Below are 25,653 nucleotides of genomic sequence, written 5' to 3' on the forward strand. Positions count from 1 at the left end.
ATTTAAGGTATTTCTAGATTTATTTGCCTTTTGTGAGAAATTTGTACTATTGCCAGTTATAAACTCACGTGTCAGCATGACCGTCCCATTTGAATGAGTAAATATACCTTGAATTTTTAAAATATCAAGAGAGAAAATATCCTATAGTGAGGAATGATTATACATGTATAATGATATATAGGCACATTATAGGCACATATTTATATATGCTTTTGGAGTCTCCCAGGAAATTTTCTTTAGCATAGAGTTCTAGGATCCTTGATTGCTTTTATCCTTTCAGTTCTTCATCTGGAGAAAGAATTTAGACTACTTCAGGGTCATGGCAGCAACTGTCTGCAGACCCTTCATGATTCAGCCTTTCCTTTGTGTGATTTCTGTGGCTTCACCAAAGTCACTGAAGTTGGAGGCTCCCAAAAGCAGACAGTTGGGAAGCACTTGTGCTCCATGAGGAATGACATTGGTTGAGTTATGTGCCAGGATGAGTTACATATTCCACCCCCCCATGCCTCCTCTATAGGCAGGCAAGACAATTTATTTTTAATTTCACCCAACCAGTTCTGACCTTCTGTCTGTTTGAGTCAGTATTTCCTTCAATATTGGTTATTAGAATTCTGCTGCTAATAGAGTAAACTAAAAGGATTGAGAAAATACTGCTGCCACTTAAAGCCAAATGATTTTCAAATATTTGTGGATACCCACTCATTTCTTTTTTCCCTATTGATTTTGGAGACAACTGGAAGTCTCATAAATTCCATAATCTTTTTTTTTTTCTTTATCCAGATTAGTAAATGCAAGCAAGCTAGCTGGAGTGGAAATGGAGAGGAATGGGTGTTGGGGAAAACAATATCAGTTATCTATTAAGATTATAATGTTGCATGTCAATTGTAAAATTTAGTGATATGAAACAATAAAGATTTATTTAGCTTACATATTTGTGGGATCATCTTTACTGACCTCACCTGGTCTGTGGTCAACTGCATGTTATCTGTGTATCTCTGCTGATTTTAGTTGAGCTCACTCACATGTCCAGGTGATGGCCTTGGCTCTGATGGTAGGGATGACTCACCTACACTTGTATCTCATCCTTCAGCAGGCCAGGTTGAGCATATTCATGTGGTTATGCAGAGAAGCAAAAGAAGCAAAACTCAATGCTTAAAAATATTTTAGTCTTCTGCTTGCATCTCATTTGCTAACAGTTCATTGGCTAGAGCAATTCACATGGGATCAGACCAAGATTCAGAGGGCTCAACAATACTACATGGCAAAAGGCAAGGATACAAGGAGGGATAAAGAATTAAGATCATGGGGTGCCTGGGTGGCTCAGTCATCAAGCGTCTGCCTTCAGCTCAGGTCATGATCCCAGGGTCCTGGGATTGAGACCCGCATCGGGCTCCCTGCTCAGCAGGAAGCCTGCTTCTCTCTCTCTCACTCCACTGCTTATGTTCCCTCTCTCGCTGTGTCTCTCTCTGTCAAATAAATAAATAAAATCTTAAAAAAAAAAAAAAAAGAATTAAGATCATGCAGGGGAGGAAAAATAATTTTCCTTCTATCTTTCTAGGTTCTTGGCTGGGACTCCCCTCCCCCCATAAAGACATATTAACAGGAGAAAAAAACAAAAAGAAGTTTAATAACATATATACCTCTTATATGGAGATATCCAGGAAAATCTAGTAACTCCCTGAAATGGCTGAAGTCACCATCTTGAATACCATCTTCAGCTAAAGACAAAAGAAGATGCTGGGGAGGGGGCAGGGAGGCCTGTTGTGGGAGATTACCAGGAAAAGCACAGTAAACAAGAGTAAGGTTGTTGCATAGATTTAAGTCCTTGCTTCTCCACTGATAAGAGTTTCTTGAGATTTAGAGTATTCTTTTCTTCCACATACAAAGAGGGAGATACTGTTACAAATAGAGATTTCCCTTATAAATATAAATGTCTCTTACAAAAGGGTAACTTCCAGTCAGTTTTCAGAGCTTTTCCTCTATCTATTGTTTCTTAAAAATAATCAGCCTAAATTAATCCTTATGCCAAAGAAGCAGGGGTATATTCTGCTCCCCTTCAACCATTAATACAATTAATCTTTAGAAGAACATATTTTCCCAAGGGGTGGGGGAGGAAGGGGTCCATTTTAGTTTTCAGATTATAAATTTGCAAACTAGTATTTGTTTTATCCAAGCAAATAAACTAACAAAAGAATCCTTCCAGCTATGTTAATTCATTGATCAAGTTTTTTTAGACCAATATGGCTTTTTTTTAATTCATTTTTAAACATATTTGTCATAATAACAAGCAGCAATTTTTCTAGTCAAATAGGGATTTGGAGGGGGCATCGATTCTCAAAGAATAAGTTTCTTCCTGTTGTGTTTTAAAAGATTATCAAATAAGTCAACTCAAGTCATCCAGGACCACTACATTTCCCACAGTCCAGGATTCATTTGTTAAGAGCCATTTCCTTTGACTATATTTTATCATGAGAATTCATTTGATATTCAAATAATTGTTCTCCCTGGGATACTGACTAGATTTTACTGGCAAATTGGAGTGAAAGGGGTTCGATGGACAATCAGCTTCTAGCCGTTTTGAAATTGCAGAGGTTAATGAGAAAAAAAAAAAAAAACCTGATTTGGTTGTAATTAGCAAAATGGTTCCCTTTTTAGAAGGCAGCTCCTAAGGATCTCTTTCCAAAATAGAATCCTACAGTTTCTACTGTGAAAACATAGTTAATTTGAGGGGGAAATATTTATCTACACACAAATACTGGTTATGAATATATTTCTAATGTGAAAAAGCAAAATTCAACTGAGTACTTTTTAAAGATATTATTGACTTGATTCAAGGATTTGTGAATCAGACAGCCTCTCCTCAAGCAGGTAGAGAGGAGCTCTGAGGACCTGTGCAAATGGGAGGCTTCTATTATAGCAGAGGGAGCAGGAACAAGAAAGTTGTAGTGGCAAAAAGTGGATTGGTTGTGGCAAGGTCACTTTTCTTTAGGGGACGGCAGGGGTCTATCAGGTAAATTACCTCACTAGTGCTGATCAGGTGACTCCTGATTGACTGTTTTTGTTTTGCTTTGTTTTTTTTAATATATTTTTTTAAAGATTTTATTTATTCATTCATGAGACACAGAGAGAGAGAGAGGCAGAGGCAGAGGGAGAAGCAGGCTCCCCGCAGAGCAGGGAGCCCGATGCGGGACTCGATCCCAGGACCCTGGGATCATGACCTGAGCCGAAGGCAGACGCTTAACCCACTGAGCCACCCAGGCGCCCCCTGATTGACTGTTTTAAAATTCCATTTCTGGGAGAGCTAAAACTGTAATTAAGTTAGGTCTTGATTTGGTGACATGGAGCTTAGCATAAGTGACTCCATTTTGGACCCGTTGTCTGGTTTTTAGCATTAATATAACTGGAAGGAGTCAACATTCCCCTCTTTACTTTTAAGGCAAGTTCACATTCTGCTTCAACTGATTATTTTTTCAACAATATTTTTTGTTCTCTTTTGTGGTCTGCCAGTACTTTTTCGAAGCCCCGTTAGAATAGCAGCCAACATAATTGAGACTAAAAGGGGGCCAAATATCTCTCCAGAAGCAAGACAACTTCAAAAGATAGGCAGTACAAAGCACTACTGTGACTCAAATAATCACTTGTTTTTAGGGGGATTTGCTAATGTAGAATTGGTTTCTTATCTTCCCAGCCCCTAGTGAGCCTTTACTGTGCAAATTCGCTGATGGAGGACAAAAGAAGCGACAGAATCAAAGCAAATACACCCAGAATGGAAGGCCTTGGCCCAGAGAAGGAGAGGTGAGTCCTGACTGACTTTTGCTCAGAAATATAGCAGCGGATATCTCTCAGAATGGTGGTAAGACAGACATTTGGGACCCTGATGAAATCGGGTCCTGTAGAAAATCACATGGCTTCGAAGGGGGCAAATGAGTAGGCCTATATTAATGTGCACAGGATAAAATTACTTGAGGAGGAGTGTAGGACTTCAAAATTGACCTCAGTTCTGTACTACAATAAGTCTTCTGTCTTTAACCAAGCCTTAACCCAATATATACTCACTGAAAGAATTATCCACAAACAATTGATCCATAATTGTGTAGTAGCCAAGAAATATTTTCAATGAAATCAATAGTGAGAGTTGAATGTGTTTGGGAAAAAACACAAATTTAGATTTATTTTATTCTCCCATTGAGATATTCTACTTGCGCATATATGTGTATTTATGCATTTTCCTATTTGTTCATAAATGTGTTGATATGTATTTTATATATGTATATAATAATATAAAAATGGCATTTTCTGTTGGTCAAGAAAAAGGGAGAAAAGTTCACATACATAGGGTTTCGTTTTTCACAACAAAAAGAAAAGCACTGAGCAGTTAATTATCCATTTACCCTCTTAACATAAGAGAGTAGAAAAGCAAGCATATGCATCCAATGACACTTGGGAATTAATTCCTTTTGGTTATTTTTGTTGTAAGAAGACAAGGAAAAGGTGTCTGGGCTTCTAAGGGGTCTTTTTATTCTTTGTGAAATGGAATGGAGTTGCTTGAATGACTTGAATAAACGTTATTTTGTACCAAGGCCTTAATTTCAACAGAAGAGCTTTATTTCCTATTTCTATTCAAAGCACCTACTTCTCCATTTCTCATTTAAGAGGCATCCCACTTGATGCATCATTAACAGTTGTAAGGAAGGAAAAGAGGGTGGGGTTTTCCTCAGCAAAACCTTTAGCCATTTTTTAGTTTCTAACACTTGTCTGTTTTGAGTATTTCCATGCAGGTCTCAAAACCCCTCTTAAATTGTATAGTTATGTTCAAATATTGTATAATTTATAACTCATTTTTTTAAGACATGAAAAAGAGAATCACCACTGAACACTTGAAACTAATGAAAAGGAAAGTTTGAAAACTTCAATTTAGAAAGGCTATTTGTGTTATGTTCAAAAAAAGGAGAGGAAAGGGAATGACCCTTGTATTTTTAGGTAAGGGTTAGTGATCAGCAGTTAGCCCCATTGCCCCCCAAAGACAGCTGATTTCTGAGAACACTCATTATGACATCCATCCGATTCCAAACATCTGTAGTCTAGAAAGACTCATTTGATCTTAAAATTCTATTGGGTCAAATGCTCGCTGGTGAGAGAGATTTCTGGATCATAGACCATCACCAAGAACCTTGATGGTCAATTAGATGACTTGGCAGTGAAGACCAAAACCTCAGTTCCTGTCCCCATAAGAACCTGAATTATCACACCCACAAAAAGGATGCCAGCTTGAGCAAGACACTGCTCTTGAATCTACATTTCTTAGGAACCAAACCAATAAACATAAGAGAAATGTAGACTTAGAGCTGCCACATACAAATCTAGGGCTTTAGATTGAGATCATGATAAAGACCATGTGTACTATTGCCACAGAAGCATTGTGGAGTCAAGTTTAGCACACAGAGCATCTTGTAGTAAAATATAGGTTTTAAACATATATTTCTAATCTCTATTTTCAAAAGTTGCATTTTAAGAGTTCTACATTTTCCTGTTGAACTGTGAAAATCAAGGGTAAATTTATCGGTGACCCATAAAAATGTATTCCAAGTATGTAGACACATTCAGAGGAAAGAAACTAGGAAAAGAAGTGGTGTGCACTAAAAATATGCTTGTCAGATATCTTGATTTTGAGATAAGCATATTAATTTTTACACCTAGATTGTGGTCTTAGGGTAGACATTCTGAATGTTGCATAACTTTGTGTGCCCATCATAATATATATTTTTGTTTCTATTTCCCCTTGCATTGTGCTTGCTAGAGTAAATTATGTTAGCATCATTGATAAAGTATGACATAAAGCAAATTATTCCTATGTAAGCAATATTTAATTAATTTTTATATACCAGGAAATTCTAATTACTGTATTTCATTGTTTCTAAGACACATGTTTTCATTGTTTTTCCACATCTTAACACTTCTGAAATTGGTTCTCCTCTTCTAATCAATGGCATTATTATAAGACAATTTGCATTTGCTCTTGTTAGTCACCTGGGGAAACTACCTACATTCTCTGTTTAAGGTCTTTGACCACACTGACTGCATGAATTGAAACTCTAACCAAAGCAAGGACTATGGGTCAGATTCTTGGGAGAGATTTTCTTTGTGTCCTTCCAGTGTTAAGACTGAGACATAGATCTTCCCTTGAACTCAATTTCTGATGGATGGTCTTATTTTCCATTTACTTTTTTTTCCTTTTTTTAGAAAGCAAACCAAATCACCTTTATTATGTTTTGTTAATCACCATACGTTACATCATTAGTTTTTGATGTAATGTTCCATGATTCATCGTTTGCATATAACACCCAGTGCTCCATTCAGTACGTGCCCTCTTTAATACCCATCACCAGGCTAACCCATCCCACCACCTCCCTCCCCTCTAGAACCACAGTTTGTTTCTCAGAGTCCATAGTCTCTTATAGTTTGTCTCCCCCTCCGATTTCCCCCTCTTCATTTTTCCCCTCCTGCTATCTTCTTCTTTTTCTTCTTTTTCGTTTTTTTTTTTTTTTTTTAACATATAATGTATTATTTGTTTCAGAGGTACAGGTCTGTAATTCAACAGTCTTACACAATTCACAGCACTCACCATAGCAGATACCATCCCCAATGTCTATCACCCAGCCACCCCATCCTTCCCAACCCCACCACTCCAGCAACCCTCAGTTTGTTTCCTGAGATTAAGAATTCCTCATATCAGTGAGGTCATATGATACATGTCTTTCTCTGATTGACTTATTTTGCTCAGCATAATACCCTCCAGTTCCACCCACATCATTGCAAATGGCAAGATTTCATTCCTTTTGATGGCTGCATAATATTCCATTGTATATACATATACCACATCTTCTTTATCCATTCATCTGTCGATGGACATCTTGGCTCTTTCCATAGTTTGGCTATTGTGGACATTGCTGCTATAAACATCGGGGTGCACGTACCCCTTCGGAACCCTACATTTGTATCTTTGGGGTAAATACGCAGTAGTGCAATTGCTGAGTCATATGGTAGCTCTATTTTCAACTTTTTGAGGAACCTCCATACTGTTTTCCAGAGTGGCTGCACCAGCTTGCATTCCCACCAACAGTGTAGGAGGGTTCCCCTTTCTCCACATCCCCGCCAACATCTGTCATTTCCTGACTTGTTAATTTTAGCCATTCTGAGTGGTGTGAGCTGGTATCTCACTGAGGTTTTGATTTGGATTTCCCTGATGCTGAGTGACGTTGAGCACTTTTCCATGTGTCTTTTGGCCTTTTGGATGTCTTCCTTGGAAAAATGTCTGTTCGTATCTTTTGCCCATTTCATGATTGGATCATTTGTTCTTTGGGTGTTGAGTTTGATAAGTTCTTTATAGATTTTGGATACGCCCTTTATCTGATATGTCATTTGCAAATATCTTCTCCCATAATGTCAGTTGTCTTTTGGTTTTGTTAACTGTTTTTTCTGCTGTGCAAAAGCTTTTTATCTTGATGAAGTCCCAGTAGTTCATTTTTGCCCTTGCTTCCCTTGCCTTTGGCCATGTTTCTAGGAAGAAGTTGCTGCAGCTGAGGTCGAAGAAGTTGCTGCCTGTGTTCTCCTTTAGGATTTGGATGGACTCCTGTCTCACATTGAGGTCGTTCAACCATTTGGAGTCTATTTTTGTTTGTGGTGTAAGGAAATAGTCCCGTTTCATTCTTCTTCATGTGGCTGTCCAATTTTGCCAACACCATTTGTTGAAGAGACTGTCTTTTTTCCATTGGACATTCTTTCCTGCTTTGTCAAAGATGACTTGACCATAGAGTTGAGGGTCCATTTCTGGGCTCTCTATTCTGTTCCATTGATCTATGTGTCTGTTTTTGTGCCAGTACCATACTGTCTTGATGATCACAGCTTTGTAACAGAGCTGGAAGTCCAGAATTGTGATGCCGCCAGCTTTGCTTTTCTTTTTCAACATTCCTCTGGCTATTCGGGTTCTTTCTGGTTCCATACAAATTTTAGGATTATTTGTTCCATTTCTTTGAAAAAAGTGGATGGTATTTTGATGGGGATTGCATTGAATGTGTAGATTGCTCTAGGTAGCATTGACATCTTCACAATATTTGTTCTTCCAATCCGTGAGCATGGAACGTTTTTCCATTTCTTTATGTCTTCCTCAATTTCTTTCATGAATATTTTATAGTTTTCAGAGTACAGATCCCTTGCCTCTTTGGTTAGATTTATTCCTAGTATCTTATGGTTTTGGGTGCAATTGTAAATGGGATCAACTCCTTAATTTCTCTTTCTTCTGTCTTGTTGTTGGTGTATAGGAATGCCACTGATTTCTGTGCACTGATTTTATATCCTGCGACTTGACTGAATTCCTGTATGCGTTCTAGCAGTTTTGGGGTGGAGTCTTTTGGGTTTTCCACATAAAGTATCATATCATCTGCAAAGAGTGAGAGTTTGACTTCTTCTTTGCCGATTTGGATGCCTTTTATTTCTTTTTGTTGTCTGATTGCTGTGGCTAGGACTTCTAGTACTATGTTGAATAGCAGTGGTGATAGTGGATATCCCTGCCATGTTCCTGACCTTAGGGGGAAGGCTCTCAGTTTTTCCCCATTGAGAATGATATTAGCTGTGGGTTTTTCATAAATGGTTTTTATGATATTGAGGTATGTACCTTCTATCCCTATACTCTGAAGAGTTTTAATCAAAAAAGGATGCTCTACTTTGTCAAAGGTTTTTTCTGTATCTATTGAGAGGGTCATATGGTTCTTGTTCTTTCTTTTATTAATAAAAAAAAATTGTGTCACATTGATTGATTTGTGGATGTTGAACCAACTTGCAGCCCAGGGATAAATCCCACTTGGTCGTGGTGAATAATCCTTTTAATGTACTGTTGGATCCTATTGGCTAGTATTTTGGTGAGAAGTTTTGCATCCATGTTCATCAAGGATATTGGTCTGTAATTCTCCTTTTTGATGGGGTCTTTGTCTGGTTTTGGGATGAAGGTAATGGTGGCCTCATAAAATGAGTTTGGAAGTTTTCCTTCCATTTCTATTTTTTGGAACATTTTCAGAAGAACAGGTATTAATTCTTCTTTAACTGTTTGGTAGAATTCCCCTGGGAGGCCATCTGGCCCTGGGCTTTTGTTTATTGGGAGATTTTGGATGACTGCTTCAATTTCCTTAGTGGTTATAGGTCTGTTCAGGTTTTCTATTTCTTCCTGGCTCAGTTTTGGTAGTTGATACTCTCTGGGAATGCATCCATTTCTTCCAGATTATCTAATTTGCTGGCATATAGTTGCGCATAATATGTTCTTATAATTGTTAGTATTTCTTTGGTGTTGGTTGTGATCTCTCCTGTTTCATTTTTGATTTTGTTGATTTGGGTCCTTTCTCTTTTCTTTTTGATAAGTCTAGCCAGGGGTTTATCAATCTTGTTAATTCTTTCAGAGAACCAGCTCTTTGTTTCGTTGATCTGCTCTACTGTTCTTTTGTTTCTATTTGATAGATTTCTGCTCTGATCTTTATTATTTCTATTCTGCTGCTGGGTTTAGGCTTTATTTGCTGTTCTCTTTCCAGCTCCTTTAGGTGTACGGTTAGGTTGTGTATTTGAGACCTTTCTTGTTTCTTGAGAAAGGCTTCTATTGCTATATATGTTCCTCTTAGGACTGCCTTTGCTGTATCCCAAAGATTTTGAATAGTTGTGTTTTCATTTTCTTTGGTTTCCATGAATTTTTTTAATTCTTCTTTAATTTCCTGGTTGACCCATTCATTCTTTAGTAGGATGCTCTTTAGCCTCCATGTATTTGAGTTCTTTCCAACTTTCCTCTTGTGATTGAGTTCTAGTTTCAAAGCATTATGGTTTGAAAATAAGCAGGGAATGATCCCAGTCTTTTGGTACCGGTTGAGACCTGATTTGTGACCTAGGATGTGATCTATTCTGGAGAATGTTCCATGGGCACTAGAGAAGAATGTGTATTCCATTGCTTTGGGATGGAATGTTCTGAATATGTCTGTGAAGTCCATTTGGTGCAGTGTGTCATTTAAAGTCTTTATTTCCTTGTTGATCTTTTGCTTAGACGATCTGTCCATTTCAGTGAGGGGGGTGTTAAAGTCCCCCACTATTATTGTACTGTTGTCAATGTGTTTCTTTGCTTTTGCTATTAATTGCCTTATATAATTGGCTGCTCCCATGTTAGGGGCATAGATATTTACAATTGTTAGATCTTCTTGTTGGATAGATCCTTTAAGTATGATATAATGTCCTTCCTCATCTCTTATTACAGTCTTTGGTTTAAAATCTAATTTGTCTGTATAAGGATTGCCACCCCAGCTTTCTTTTGGTGTCCATTAGCATGGTAAATGGTTTTCCACCCCCTCACTTTCAATCTGGGGGTGTCTTTGGTTCTAAAATGAGTCTCTTGCAGACAGCATATCGATGGGTCTTGTTTTTTCATCCAGTCTGATAGCCTGTGTCTTTTGATTGGGGCATTTAGCCAATTTACATTCAGGGTAACTATTGAAAGATAGGAATTTAGTGCCATTGTATTGCCTGTAAGGTGACTGTGACTGTATATTGTCCGTGTTCCTTTCTGGCCTATGTTGCTTTTAGGCTCTCTCTTTGCTTAGAGGACCCCTTTCAATATTTCTTGTAGGACTGGTTTTGTGTTTGCAAATTCCTTTAGTTTTTGTTTGTGGAAGCTTTTTATCTCTCCTTCTATTTTCAGTGACAGCCGAGCTGGATATAGTATTCTTGGCTGCATATTTTTCTCATTTAGTGCTCTGAATATATCATTCCAGTCCTTTCTGGCCTGCCAGGTCTCTGTGGATAGGTCTATTGCCAATCTAATGTTTCTACCATTGTAGGTTACAGATCTCTTCTTCCAAGCTGCTTTCAGGATTTTCTCTTTGTCTCTGAGACTCGTAAGTTTTACTATTAGATGTCGGGGTGTTTACCTATTTTTATTGATTTTGAGAGGGGTTCTCTGTGCCTCCTGGATTTTGATGCCTGTTTCCTTCCCCAAATTCAGGAAGTTCTCTGCTATAATTTGCTCCAGTATACCTTCTGCCCCTCTCTCTCTTTCATCTTTTTCTGGGATCCCAATTATTCTAATGTTGTTTCGTTCTATGGTATCACTTATCTCAGTTTCTGCCCTTGTGATCCAGTAGTTGTTTATCTCTCTTTTTCTTCGCTTATTTTCCATCATTTGGCCTCCTATATCACTAATTCTCTCTTCTGCCTGATTTATCCTAGCAGTCAGAGCCCCCATTTTTTATTGCACCTCATTAATAGCCTTTTTGATTTCGACTTGGTTAGATTTTATTTCTTTTATTTCTCCAGAAAGGGTTTCTCTAATAACTTCCATGCTTTTTTCAAACCTAGCTAGTACCTTTAAAACCATCATTTTGAACTCTAGTTCCGACATCATACCAATGTCCGTAATGAGTAGGTCCCTGACAGTCGGTACTGCCTCTCGTTCTTTTTGTTGAGGTGATTATTTCCACTTGTCATTTTGTGCAGAGGAGAATAGATGAATGAGAGAACAAAATGCTAACAGGGTAACAATGTCCCCAGAAAATATACTCTAAACAAATCAGAAAAGACCTGAAGCCGGGGGAAAAGAAAGGGAAAGAAAGAAAAAAGAAAAAGATAAAAACAAACAAAAACACATCAAAACAAAAAAAACAGAATATGTTCAAATATGATCAGGCGGGTGCATAGATCAGTGCCACACCCTAGATTTTGGGTGTATTTTGGTCTGTTAAAAGAAAGTGCCTCCCAAAATTTTAAGGAAAGGAAAACTTATATATGTACAAAAATAAGGGTTAATATGATGAAGTGATGGAATATGAATGTACAGATGAAAATTATAAAAGATTTTATAAAAGGAATTGATAAGATAAGAAGTTGTTTGAAAAAAGAAAGAAGAGGATTTAAAAAAAAAAAAGAAAAAAAAAAGGTAGAGAATGTGATCAGGCAGGAGACTAGAACAAAGCCATACAGTAGAGATTTAGGGTATATTTTGATCTGTTAGAAGAAACTGTATCTCAAAATTTTAAAGAGAGAACAACATATATATATATATATATATATATATATATATATATATATATATATGCCAAAAATAAGGGTAACTGCTATGAAGGATAGAATATGACTCTAAAATGAAAAAAAATAATAATAATAAAAATGTTTTTTTAAAACATTTGATAAGATGTTGGTTGAAAAAGGGAAAAAGAAAAATTCAAAAAAAGAAGTTTAAAAAAATTAACTTTTAAAGACTAGGAATCATGGGAAAAAAGCCATCAATTCTGTGTGCAGTATTGCCCTAGTGCTGGAGTTCTGCCGCTCTCATTGATCGGTAAACTTGGTCTTGGCTGGCTGTTCTTGCTGATCTTCTGGGGGAGGGGCCTGTTGCCGTGGTTCCCAAATGTCTTTGCTGGAGGCAGAATTGCCCTGCCCTTGCGGGTCTGGGCTAAGTAATCTGCTCAGGTTTGCTCTCAGGAGCTTTTGTTCCCTGCAAGCTTTCCATACAGCTTTGGAGGACGAGAGTGAAAATGGCGGCCTCCCAATCTCTGCCTCAGAGGAACCGAGAACTTGGGTCCCCACTCCTCAGTGCTCCGCCAGAGAAAAGCAGTCAATCACTGCCGTCTCCCCGGTCTCCAGCTGCACTCTGTGCTCACCCGGCCTGTGACCAAGCGTTTCTATATCTGGCACCCAACTCGGTGTGGAGTCTCCAAACCCAGCAGATCCCTGTGGTGTGCTCCTGGGCCGCTCCTCCCGGGGGAGGAAGGGGAGTCTCCCCGGATCTGCCGCTTGTTGGGTCCCTGCTGGAGGAGCAGTGGCCTGACTGTGGCACAGATCACAGTTTATGGCATCCCAAGCTGAGAGCCCACTCCTCAGCTCCGTCTCTGCAGTCGGCTTCCCTGCTCCGTTACCTGGGAGCTCTGCCACACTCAGTCACCCCCGTCTTTCTGTGACCCGCAAGGGTTCCCATCCCCTGCTTAGCCACTGGAGCGAGGTCCCTCAGCAGAGCCGACTTCTAAAAGTTCCGATTTTGTGCTCCGCGGCTCTATCATTTGCCAGAAGCGTCTGACAGAGGCCCCCTCCCCCACCATCTAGCCTCCTGAATATCACCTTGGATTCCCAAATGTCTTTGCTGGAGGTGGAATTGCCTCGCCCTTGCCGGGTCCGGGCTAAGTAATCTGCTTGGGTTTGCTCTCAGGAGCTTTTGTTCCCTGCAAGCTTTCCGTACAGCTTTGGAGGATGAGAGTGAAAATGGCGGCCTCCCAGTCTCTGCCCTGGAGGAGCTGAGAACTCAGGACCCCAATCCTCAGTGTGCCCCCAGAGAAAAGCAGTCACTCCCGTCTTCCCGGTCTCTGGCCGCACTCCATGCTCACCCGGCTCTGTGACCGAGCGTTTCTGTCTCTGGCACATGACCTCGATTGGAGTCTCCAAACCCAGCATATCCCTGTGGTGCACTCCCGTGCCGCTCCTTCCGGGGGAGGAAGGGGAGTCTCTCTGGATCTGCCACTTTTTGGGTCCCTGCTGGAAGAGCAGTGGCCCGACTGTGCTGTGGATCACAGTTTATGGCAATCCTGAGCTGAGACCCTGTACCTCGGCTCTGTGTCTGCAGCCGGCTTCCCCGCTCTGATACTTGGGAGCTCGGCCGCACTCAGGCATCCTGGTCTTTCTGTGACCCTGAGGGTCCTGAGACCACACTGTCCCTGCGAGGGTTACACCTCTGCTTAGCCACTGGAGCGACGTCCCTCAGTGGAGCCAGCTTCTAAAATTTCTGATTTTGTGCTCTGCTGCTCTATCACTTGCCAGTAGCAGCTGATGGAGGCCCCCCGCCCCGCCATCTATCTTCCTGAATATTGCCTCTCTTCACTTCTCTGCACGTCCACCTTCCATAAAGTGGTCGCTTTTCTGTTCAGAGTTGCTGCTATTCTTTTCTTTGATTTCCTGTTGAGTTCATAGTTGTTCAGAATGGTTTGATCCTATGTAGCTGAATTCCTGGGACCAGATGAAATTTAGGTCTCCTACTCCTCTGCCATTTTTCTCCTCCTTGTTTTCCATTTTCTTTGTAGCCCTTTGGCATCCCAATGTTATAAGAAGATCATTTTGGGTGTTTTTACTTGTTTGCATGCTTTTTGGTTTTCGTTTTTGTTGTTGTTGTTGTTTTTTGCTTTTTGGAGTTTTTTTTGTTATATAAAATAATGGTAAATATTTCAATCACTGTTGTCTGATAAAATGTAAGATGATAATTTCAATTCTGATGCTTCAGCATTTGGGATAATAGCACAGAACGAGGCTTATGTTTTCTCTGCCTCTCTCTTGAACATCAGGTAAAAAAAAAAGATAATGTGAAATGGATTTCTCTTGAAATGTTTAACTATCTTAGAAGTACCTAAAGCATTCACAAATGATAAGCTAATGAAATTTAATTTATTATGTAATGCTATTTTCTTCTGAGGGCATTTTGATAACAGTTCTTTTAGCATAGTTAGTGAAATGTACTTCTTTACAAAAAAATCTAGTACTGAAAACTTTATACACATAAATTAGTGTAAATTAGCAAGGTTTTGAAATACAAATATATGCTGCTGGACATGTTTTTGCATAAGTGAAATACACAGGGATATTTTAAAGTTATTAACTAATCTCTCAAGTGACAACCAAAACTCTAAGCAGAATGATCAGAGATTGGGGCTATTAGGCCTCTCGTTCCCAGTGTTCTATGGTTCTCATCATTTTACTTCTTAATATAGCAATCCACAAACTCTTTGGTCTCAGTATCTCTCTATACTCTTAAAAATTATTTATTAGTTCATCAAAAAACAATAAGCCCATCCCATGTTAACAAAATCCTTATATTTTTATAGGAAATATTGTATCTTTCAAATTTTGAGAATAGTACTCTTTTACATTTTTGCAAATCACTTTAATGCCTGACTTAATAAAAGATGACCAGATTTGCATATCTGCATCAGCATTCAACCTGTTGCAATATTCTCTTTGGTTTAATCATTTGAAGAAGATCTTAACTCCACATAGACATGTCATTGGAAAAGGGAGGACCTGTGGATCTCCTAAATGTATCTCAGGAACCCTCAGGTGTCCTTAGCCCACACTTTGAGAACTACTATCCTAGAGATACTTGAGCCAAGCATAGGGCTCATATTCAACTTCCATATATCAGAAAAGCCAGTGTGCTTGTTAAAATAGTAAGACATATTTGTTTCATTAAATAAGTAACCGCTGGCACTAATCCTTCAGTGCAACCCCTCCAACCCTTCCTCTATGATGCCTCCTGCAGGACCTCTTATGATCTCACAAGAATGGGGTGCTAGCTGGTATAGCAGGAGTTTCCCAGGATCCTACTCCAGCATTTACATTCTGAGTGGCCAGTGCTTCTGCCATAATGGTGATGCAATGTTTTAATGTCACCCCTAGTTCAGAAATGGTCTCACTTTATCATCACTATGACTATCAAGAAATGCACTGGCTAGATATCCCCTTGCAGCTGAGGCCATATTCTTTACTTCAGGCAAAATGTTTCCCGAGTTGATCTTGTTAATGCTCTCCCAAATGACTGGTCTGGAATCAGGAATAGAATCGGGAACCAGGAATCAAAAATATATCAGGAGTCACAGGAATAAAGGGCTATGGCATAAAGAATGTAGTCAACGGTATTGTAATAGGGTTGTATGGTGACAGATGGGAGCTACATGTGTGAGCATAGCATAAGGTATAGACTTGTCAAATCACTATTTTGTACACCTGAAACTAATACAACATTGTATGTCAACTCTACTTAAATGAAAAAATTAAAAACAAGCAAATAAATATATATAATTTCAATAATATGTATAATTACACACACACACATCTATATATAAATCAGGGACATGAAGAAGAACTCCTGCTACTTCTTCCTGTATTTCCAAAGAATGCTTTTCTAATGACTACCAAAAAGCCACTAAATTTGTTTGGTACCCAAATATTTTGCACAGCTGATCAAAAATATTCAACTATGTTGTAAAGATGAATGGCTTAAATCAAAAGATGCATGTTTTGGGCGCCTGGGTGGCTCAGTTGGTTAAGCGACTGCCTTCGGCTCAGGTCATGATCCTGGAGTCCCGGGATCGAGTCCCATATCGGGCTCCTTGCTCAGCAGGGGGTCTGCTTCTCCCTCTGACCCTCCCCCCTCTCATGTGCTTGCTCTCTCTCATTCTCTCTCTCTCAAATAAATAAATAAAATCTTTAAAAAAAAAAGATGCATGTTTCTACTACGATGATTAGAGTCATTCAAACCTTGACGTTACTTTATGTTGACATTTGTTGTGACTAGTCTCTAGATTTCCTTCAGAATTTTCAAATATAAGTAAATGCTGTGTGTCAAATCACAGACGATGGTGATATTTCCCCAAGTTTTCATGCTGGGACATTATCCTTAAATAGTGCAAATATCAGAAACAAACTATTTCTCACTGGCTTCAAAACTCTAGTCTAGCTTCCATAAGATCTTTCCAAGCCCTATAGTAATTGAGTCAGTAAATGTCATTGATAACAATTGCTTCGGGAATTGAACTTCCAAGAAATAGTATTTTGGCTATGACACAAGAGACAGGGCAATTGAACAAGAAGTAGCCCAACAAAGTATTCAAATGTCTAGTGAAGAAATGTCAAGATTTTATTATAAAAACTAAAAGCAATAAAATGGTGTTTCTTGCTTTTATATGATTTACAGTTCTATGCTAGAGTCAATTTCAAAACAATAAGCAATAACAAATATGTTCTCTTTATGTGATGCTCTGAAGATATTTTCCTTACTGTGGAAACAAAACATTTAATGAGATTGTCTTCACAGTCTACATATGGAGATGAACTACGGGGCCTAAAATAATATTGTTAACAATCAGCACTCAGGTTCCCAGGAATAGTTTACAAGTTTATGTTGGAGAGAAAATCCAGTAGGCTTTTTTAGGATGCATTCTAGGAATGCTAAGGAATACTAAGGAACAAGTTTTAGATGAGACATGATGATATATTATATCTCGAAGACATTTTATTTGAGTGCATTTCTATTTGCCTAAGACACAAGCCTTTGGGTATAGGGATATAGTACATGCACTTCCTAATACCAGGGGTACCATTCACACAAACCAGATGTAAATTGTGTTCCTTACTGTAGTGAAATAGTGTAGCTCTACCTGGACATGTGCATTTGAAAACCTTTAAGAGGTGGAGTAAACTGACAGAATATACTTTAATTTCCTTAAATTAGGTCTCATTAAGGCACCCACAAAATCCACTATTAGTAAGCTGAGAGCTAAGGTTATCAGTTTTATCACAGCCAACTTAAGCTAAGTGATCTGTTACAACCTACAACCCAGATAATATGTTGTCTATTTTCAGACCTGAAATCAACTTGTTTTCAGTGATGGATGAAAACTTCCCCTGTGCTGTAAAGTTTTATAACTCTTGTCCATTCACAGCTACTATTAATAAAAATTCTCTTCAGTGCCAGTAAGTGAATGAAAGCCTGCAAAGATCATGTGGAAGAATGGGTTTCTCATACTGTAACGAAGTCCATAGCCAAGTGCAGGCAAAGTTGATAAACTTGATTCCAAACATCCAGCTTCCTCCTCATAGTGCCTCAAGGTATTAGGAGTAATTATCCATTCTGACTAAATCCACTTATGATTGAGACAAAGATGCCTTTTTAGATTTCTGAGTAGATAGATAGCCATACTCAATAACAAAATAAGACATCCTATTTTCCCACTCAAGATAAACGTTTCCTTTGAGGGCTATGTCTTAATTTTTATGTTTGCTTTTGTTTTTATTTTCCTGAAAGAAAGTGAGTACACACAGAATTGGCATCATAATTCTGAATTTCAACTGTGTCTCCATCACTATAATCCCCAGTACTCTTGTTGTCATAAAGCCTTTGCTTCTTCCATGACTGATACTTTATGCTGTGTCCCCAGGACATAATGAGGTGCAAGGAATGCCCCTTGCCCTGAATGTGTATTAGAAATGTTCAGACACAGTGAGAACCCCTCTATCTCCTTGTGTTTCCTATTTGCTTTCTCACTTTCTCAATATATGACTACTTTTTGTAGAAACGATCTTTCTAAGAGAAGAATTCTGTTCGAAATAGATTTTTGAAAATGAAGAAGCAGTTTAAACAAAAAGCATCCAGTCAGTCGATGAGCACTTACTGAGTGTACCGTATGTGGGAGGAACCAGACTGGACATAATGGACATGACATAAACATACAGACAGATTCTCCCACCCCTTTGGAACCTAAAATGGCAAAGATCCTCTCTGTCTGTAAAGTAGGCAATTAAATGATGGGTAGGATATAATTTAGTATCACACAAGTGCAATCACTGACTGTGACTATCTCCATACCACTATAGCACAGTGATAGAAAATGAAAGCCAACAAAAAAATAATAAAAATAACAAAAGCAGCCACAAGAATGTCAGTGCACACTTGTCTTGTTACTAACCATTAACTGTTTGATTGATCGTGTTTGTTTTTCGGGGTAGGTAACTGAGAAGCTGATTTATATGCATTTACAAACCAGAAAAATCACCCCCGAGTTGAAAAGCCCCACCTTGTTCCTTGTCCAGTAGAGGCCCCTATGCCCTTGGGCATGGAGTGGCACAGAGAATAATATTTAGAGGAGCAACTGGAGCTTGGGTGTGATAGACTAAATCTTGTGTCCTTCTCTAATGTACCTAGTGAGAATAATAATTCTTTCTGAATTTTAAGGAATCGTGTGTGTCAGCATCTATGATGTGCTCAGTATTGTTTGCTGTTCTTCATATTTTATCAGACAGTCTACTTTTGTGGTTAGGGGGCAAACTTGAGCATTTCAATCACAAATCCACAGCTTTTGAGCTGAGTGACAAACCTTGGGCAAGTTTTTCAGTTTCCTCATCAGTAGAATGGGAATGGCTAAAAGGGCATATTTAGTGATTGGAAGGATTAAATGAAGCAGTGAGGGTAAAGCACTGAGTACGGTTCCTGGAAAACTATAATCACTCCAGTATTAACCATTATTATAAGTCTCATAATATCATCAACACAGCTCAGGGTTTGTTAATCTGAAAGCCAGCTTTGCTATGTGTTTCTTATGACTCAAATGCTTAAGTCCTTGGTTTCCAATTTCATGTCATGTCTATTTATTTTCCAAATGGGGATTATTTTTAATGATACAACATCTGTTTGAAAGGAAATCTGCTACCAGTATCATTTCTCCTGCTGAATTTTTGACTTATTTAATAAAATATACTATACAACAAGTAGAAATTAATTTATTTTCACTTTGACCCACATTTTATTAAAGTTTTTAAAAGATCACATTCCAAATCATCATCTGCATTCCAAGCATTAGGTAGCACTGAAACGTTAGGTGGTGTTCAAATTTCTAGCCACTTTTCTCTTGAAGGTCATGTAATCATAAAAGCCAAGAGCTGGCAAGGAGAGAGGGACTTGGATGGAGAAAAAAAGAAAGAAAAGTGAAAGAAAACATAGACTATTGCTAGATACCAAGGAAAAGATTGAGCCACTGTTGAGAATGGATGAATTATATAGCTGAACAGAATATTTTGTTGAGTTTATGAAAACATTTCGCTATCACTAGCTGTTACCAATGTTGCTGTACAGAACATGCTTTGAGACATTCTTAGCAGTGAGGAAGACAAGATGCGATCTAACCATGTGGCCCTCTTACTTTCAACTGGCTCTGTTTGGAATAGTGCACCCAGCTCACAAACTCTTTGAACAGTCACCAGTCAACATCCTTCTTATTAAGTATAAGAAGAACTTGACAAGGCCCAGAAATACATCATTTCTATTAGCTTTGGAGCCATATTGACTGCAATTTAATTTTATAATACTGAACATTAGAAAATTTATGTTTCAGAGATATGGAATTGAAGTATTGCCCCAATGAACCATTAGAAATAAAAAATACTTTAAGGAAAATAATACGTCTAAAGAATTATTTCAAAACTTAGCTGTAAAAGGATGTAGACTCACATTATCTTTGAACATATTCCATAAAGGTAGAAAAGTCATCTATATAGTTCACAATTTCCTTTGGGTATATCACGATGCTTGGCATTTAATTGTCCAATTATTTTCTTTAATGGGACCTTGGAAAAAATTAAGATGTATCTAATAACATTGCCAGGTTCTGCAAATAGTTCTTTTAACCTTGAACTGAAGAAGAGTCTTTACATATGTGGTCTTAAAAAGAGTTGTTATGGTGCATTACAGCACTTGCAGTTGAATTTGTTAGCCAGCCCACCAAATGTACTCTTATTTATTTCATGTGCTTTACTGGCAATTTAGAGAGCAGGCTCAAGGTGAATGACACCCATAATCTCAAAAAGTCTTCCCATTGTCACAAGAACTTGAATGCTCAGTAGTTTAACATGGAAACTTTCTTACTCAATTAAGTGTTCTTATTTTAAAGCTACTGGGTCCATATTTTCTAATCTATGATCACTAAGGATAAGAAGCAAATCTTGTAAATTCCTGTATTGGTGTAACTTTGGATATGTTGCATTTGATGCATTTGATGATGAGCTCCAGTCATCTGCCTAGTCCCCATTCTCAAAAAAGAGGATGGGAAAACATACTTATGTTCTTGGGGAGGAGGCTGGGGTATGGGCTTTAGGAGGTGCTGAAGGATGGGAAGATTATATCAAGAATTATAAGGAGAAAGGTTGATAGTTGATCTCCATGTTCTCTGATTCCCTGGCAACTAAGTGGGGAATCAACCAACTGAGAGATTTCTGGAGTTGTTGGCACTGTCCTGACAGTCTCAGCCTGCCACGAGACTCAGAATTTTCCCCATCAGTATTTAAGCTGCAGCTTACAACCTCCACGTAGCATCAAACTGCACCTGGGACCTGGGAGAATATGAATCAACTTAGTCAGATACCTGGAACTCCCACCTCTCCAGTTGCACAGGCTCACTCTGGTAGCAACCTCAGCATTTTATATTTTTCACCTTACTTACTGTGTTATGGTGGGGTTTAACAGTATATATACTACAACAGTGACTCTATGACACCATCAATTAAAGATGAAATATTATTCTAAATACCACTGAAAAGAGGAGAAAGTTTCCAAACTCAAATGCCATCAATTATCATGCAAGCCCCAATTTCACAGACAGCAAGATGTGAAACACACACACATACACACACACACAATGTCTTGGAGTCTTTGAAGTTAGTCATTCAGATTGAGAAAAAAACAGAAGTTCCTACATAAAATATGATAATGTTCTCTTGCCTCTTTTATGATGATCAATCAAGGCTTAATTTAACTTTGGTTTTAATGACAAACTCAGACTGGAGCTTTGTAAACTTTAGCCAGCCACATCATACCTTTCCTTCTGTTTCCCTTTTGACAATGATTTCTTTGTGCAGCCATTAGCTTTCTCGGCCATCCAGCCTTAATTCTGTCTGCATCTTTTTGTCTTGTCCTTCTTTATTGCTATATAAAGGAGAAATTCTCTGCCTGACTAGAATGCTTTAGTAAAAGCCAAGCAGGACAAATACTATGATGACATAGTCTATAAACAAGAGCATGACTCCCCTTGATGTTCTTTCCCCAAACATAGAGAGGTGAATTTTCTCTATTCTCTGCCTGTCTTTGCTATTTTTTAAGTGATAAATCTCCTGCATTCCCTTTGATTTCTGACAAACCTCTGAAGATGTCAAGATGATTTTTCACAATCTTCTCTGCACTCTGAGTCAATAACTTGGATAAGAGGGGCCTCCAGGTTTTCTGGCTACCTCTAGTTTCTCCTAGGCTCTTGCTCATGATTTAGTTCAGGTACACTGACTTCCCTGCTCCATGGGGAAGGTCTCTCAGCAATCCCAACTCTTCCCCCCTCTCTACTCACCAAGCAAGGACTGAGACATTTCCTATTTCACAAGAGCAATCCTCACTGCACAGTGGTGTGGCTGATGGATGGGAAGGGAGTTGCAAGCAGAGGCAGGAAAGGGTATCTCTGCCAAAGGATATTATTAGTAAACACCCAAACCAGAAATGATAACTTGAAAAAAGACACTGACCATACATTCAATTTACTAATTTAACTTTGCAGTAAATATGTGGAATCTAGTATAGATACTTGAGTTTGAGACCAAGATTCAGGAATCACTGAGACATAAATAATAGTTGTGATTGGAAAGCGAATGTCATCACAGTACAGAAGGAGAGAAGATGAAGGCAAACCCGGGCCCTGAGCACCAGCAGGCATCTCAAAGGCAGGGGGAGCAAGTAACATCAAAGGAGAAATTGCTTTCTGAGGTCAGAAGAAAACTAGGCTCACAGGGAACCCAAGGGAAAGGAATGTTGAAAGAAGAAAATCACTCATCAAATGATGCAAACTAATCAAATATGATTTGAAATAAATATCTTCCTTAGATTTAGAAGTTATGAAAATAGGGAATGTAGTATGAGCCATTGCACAGGTTGGTGGGCATAGTTTACGGAACTATTGACAGGACATTTCTGTTTGATCCCAGGACCAGGCAGTATAATCTCCCTTTGGTAGACTTTGGCAATGTCCTCATCGATAGTCTCATTTGTCCCTCATCTTCTCTTTGGGAGAGGGACTGGCTGCAAATAACCTGGGGAACATCCCTTGAGCAGGTGAGAGCAGACACCTGCTTTATATAGTTGACTGCCTCTACCTGGGGAAACACACCCTTCAGTCATCATCTGACCACACCAGAGACATTGCTGGCAAAACCCTACCACTAACCCCATTTTCTCACATCCCCTTTCAGTAAGTGCTATGATACCCTGCCTGCAAATTTGTCCTGAACATATTGTTTCCTAGAATTAGTTCCTTTTTTTTTTTTTTAAACAGGAAAGAGGTTTAAAATCCTTTCTTAGGCCAAAAACCTTACTTGGTATTGATCATTTTATGGTTTTCTGCTAAGTTTTATTGGTTCCTCTGAAGATCTTGGGTATCTACACTTCTTTTTTTTTTTTAATTTTCTATTGTTATGTTAATCACCATACATTACATCATTAGTTTTTAATGTAGTGTTCCATGATTCATTGTTTGTGTATAACACCCAGTGCAGAACGTGCCCTCTTTAATACCCATCACCAGGCTAACCCATCATCCCACTGCCCTTCCCTCTAGAACCCTCAGTTTATTTCTCAGAGTCCATCGTCTCTCATGGTTCGTCTCCCTCTCTGATTTCCCCCCCTTCGTTCTTCCCCTCCTGCTATCTTCTTCTTCTTCTTCTTTTTTTTTTAACATATATTGTATTATTTGTTTCAGAGGTACAGATCTGTGATTCAACAGTCTTGCACAATTCACAGCACTCACCATAGCACATACCCTCCCCAATGTCTATCACCCAGGCACCCCATCCCTCCCACCCCCCACCACTCCAGCAACCCTCAGTTTGTTTCCTGAGATTAAGAATTCCTCATATCAGTGAGGTCATATGATACATGTCTTTCTCTGATTGACTTATTTCACTCAGCATAACACCTTCCAGTTCCATCCACATCGTTGCAAATGGCAAGATCTCATTCCTTTTGATGGCTGCATAATATTCCATTGTATATATATACCACATCTTCTTTAACCATTTGTCTGTCAATGGACATCTTGGCTCTTTCCACAGTTTGGCTATTGTGGGTATACACACTTCCCCTATCACCTATGAAATCCTAAGTTTCTCAGCCAGTATGGCCATTTGGATTTATGAATCCTTCCTAGTTTCCATCACTAGAATCACTGTATCATTAACTCCGAATTTTCAGGATTTATTCATAACCTCCTGCCCATTCTCACATTGATCCTTCTGCTGTAGCAATTCTCATTCCATCCCAGATCTTCCATACTCTACTGACCTAGCAAAGCTCAATGCTTCCTGATATTTGCAAGCTTACTCCTGAACCAGGCCTCTCATCTCTATTACTTTTACAAATGATATGCCTTTTGTTTTTCCTCCTGAATTTAAAAATTAAAAACAAGTCATAGAAGTTATAATGTGCCTCTTTAAACTAAAGGGATTTTAAAAGTAATTCTAACTATACACAACCTAAGAAAGTCAGGAAAAATATAGGAAAGAAAAAAAATCATTTACAGTTATAACACTCTAATATTTTGACATTTAACATTGTTGAAATTATTTTCTTGTTCTATTTCTAGTCAGAGATTTTTTTTTTTAATTTTTAAAATTTGTATTTTTTGGCCCCTATCCTACACATAATTTTGTGTCAGGATTTCTTCACTAAAGGACATGTTTTCTAAAGAGAAATACTGGGAAATAAATATAAACAAAATTAAGTGAGGTTTCTCTACAGTGGCAGGACTTAAACATTTATAACACATTATAATTTTCAAGCCCTTTTACCCATATCACTTCTAAAGTCACCTTATTTTATTTATAGGGTTTTTAACTATAACCTACTAACAGTTATAAATATTGTTAAAATTGGTTGCAAGAAATAAACTCTTTCGGGGCGCCTGGGTGGCTCAGATGGTTAAGCGTCTGCCTTCGGCTCAGGTCATGATCCCAGGGTCCTGGGATCGAGTCCCACATAGGGCTCCCTGCTCCTTGGGAGCCTGTTTCTCCCTCTGCTTCTCTCTCTCTCTGTCTCTGTCTCTCGTGAATAAATAAATAAAATCTTAAAAAAAAAAAAAAAGAAATAAACTCTTTCAAGATAATATCCAGAAAATTAGATTATCCTTTTCTTCTTTGGTTTCCTGAACTCATCTTGTGCTAATTCAGTACACAATATTTACTGAAATATGTATTTACTCTGTATGTACTAAAGTGTTGCCTTAAATCTGGTTGTAGAAAATTGGAAATTCTTGTGATTATTCATTTTTACTCATACAATTATGATGCATCATCTGTCAAGGCAGAAGTTAGAAAAAAGAGATATGTTACACTAAAACATCGATGTCTCAATTTCCCAGGACTTACAGTGTAGATCTGTCTGTAAAAAGTTTTTTGCCTTAAACTCTTTAGTCCACATTTACATGACAGTATAAAAATAGTTTCAAAAATGATAAAATCAATTCCATCAGCCTATCTTCTCTTTGGCTTTGTTATAGTCAATGATGCTCGGCTCCTCCAATAAGACCAAGCATTCCAGTCCAGAAGATCTTTCTGAAGCATTAATGCCTAATGCCTACCCCCCACCTAGCACATTTTAAGCAGTACTTTCATGATTATTACCTCTTCATTTAACCTATTAATAATCATTTAATTTTATGAATATCAAATATCTAGCTCCTAAGACAAACAGATGTGTCTCTGTGAAATCCCTATATCTATTGAAAATAATTAGATACTTACTCCAGTAAACTGTATTTTAAAATTTCTTCTAAAATATTTAGCTCTTATAGTATAGATTCTGTCTGGGAGGACTAGAAATACCTTATTATGGCTGAAATACTAAGCAAAAACGTAGAGGCTGCAGGAAAATGACAAAAATGCCCCCTTTTGTTTTAAATAAATTGCAAATGCTTCCAATACTCAAATAATGTAAACTTGAAAAATGGAAAATATTTGTGAATCTAATAAGCTCTTTTGAAAGAGAGAGGCAGGATTAAACATCACTTTCCTACATAT

At 38.3% G+C, this 25,653-nt stretch overlaps 1 protein-coding gene across 2 annotated transcripts in view; it reads left to right on the forward strand.

The window, feature by feature from the left end:
- Positions 1-25,653, forward strand: part of LOC123862956 (RNA-binding motif, single-stranded-interacting protein 3) — a 1,542,535-nt gene that overhangs the window by 1,401,929 nt on the left and 114,953 nt on the right. For both annotated transcript variants that reach the window (XM_064588878.1, XM_064588881.1), the window contains one exon: positions 3,689-3,795. In XM_064588878.1, coding sequence (XP_064444948.1) covers positions 3,689-3,795 — 107 coding nt within the window. The remainder of the gene's footprint in view (positions 1-3,688; positions 3,796-25,653) is intronic.

This window comes from Mirounga angustirostris, unplaced genomic scaffold, assembly GCF_029215605.1.
Source record: "Mirounga angustirostris isolate CCGP_5_RB_7025 unplaced genomic scaffold, mMirAng1.0.hap1 SCAF_1, whole genome shotgun sequence".
NCBI lineage: Eukaryota > Metazoa > Chordata > Mammalia > Carnivora > Phocidae > Mirounga > Mirounga angustirostris.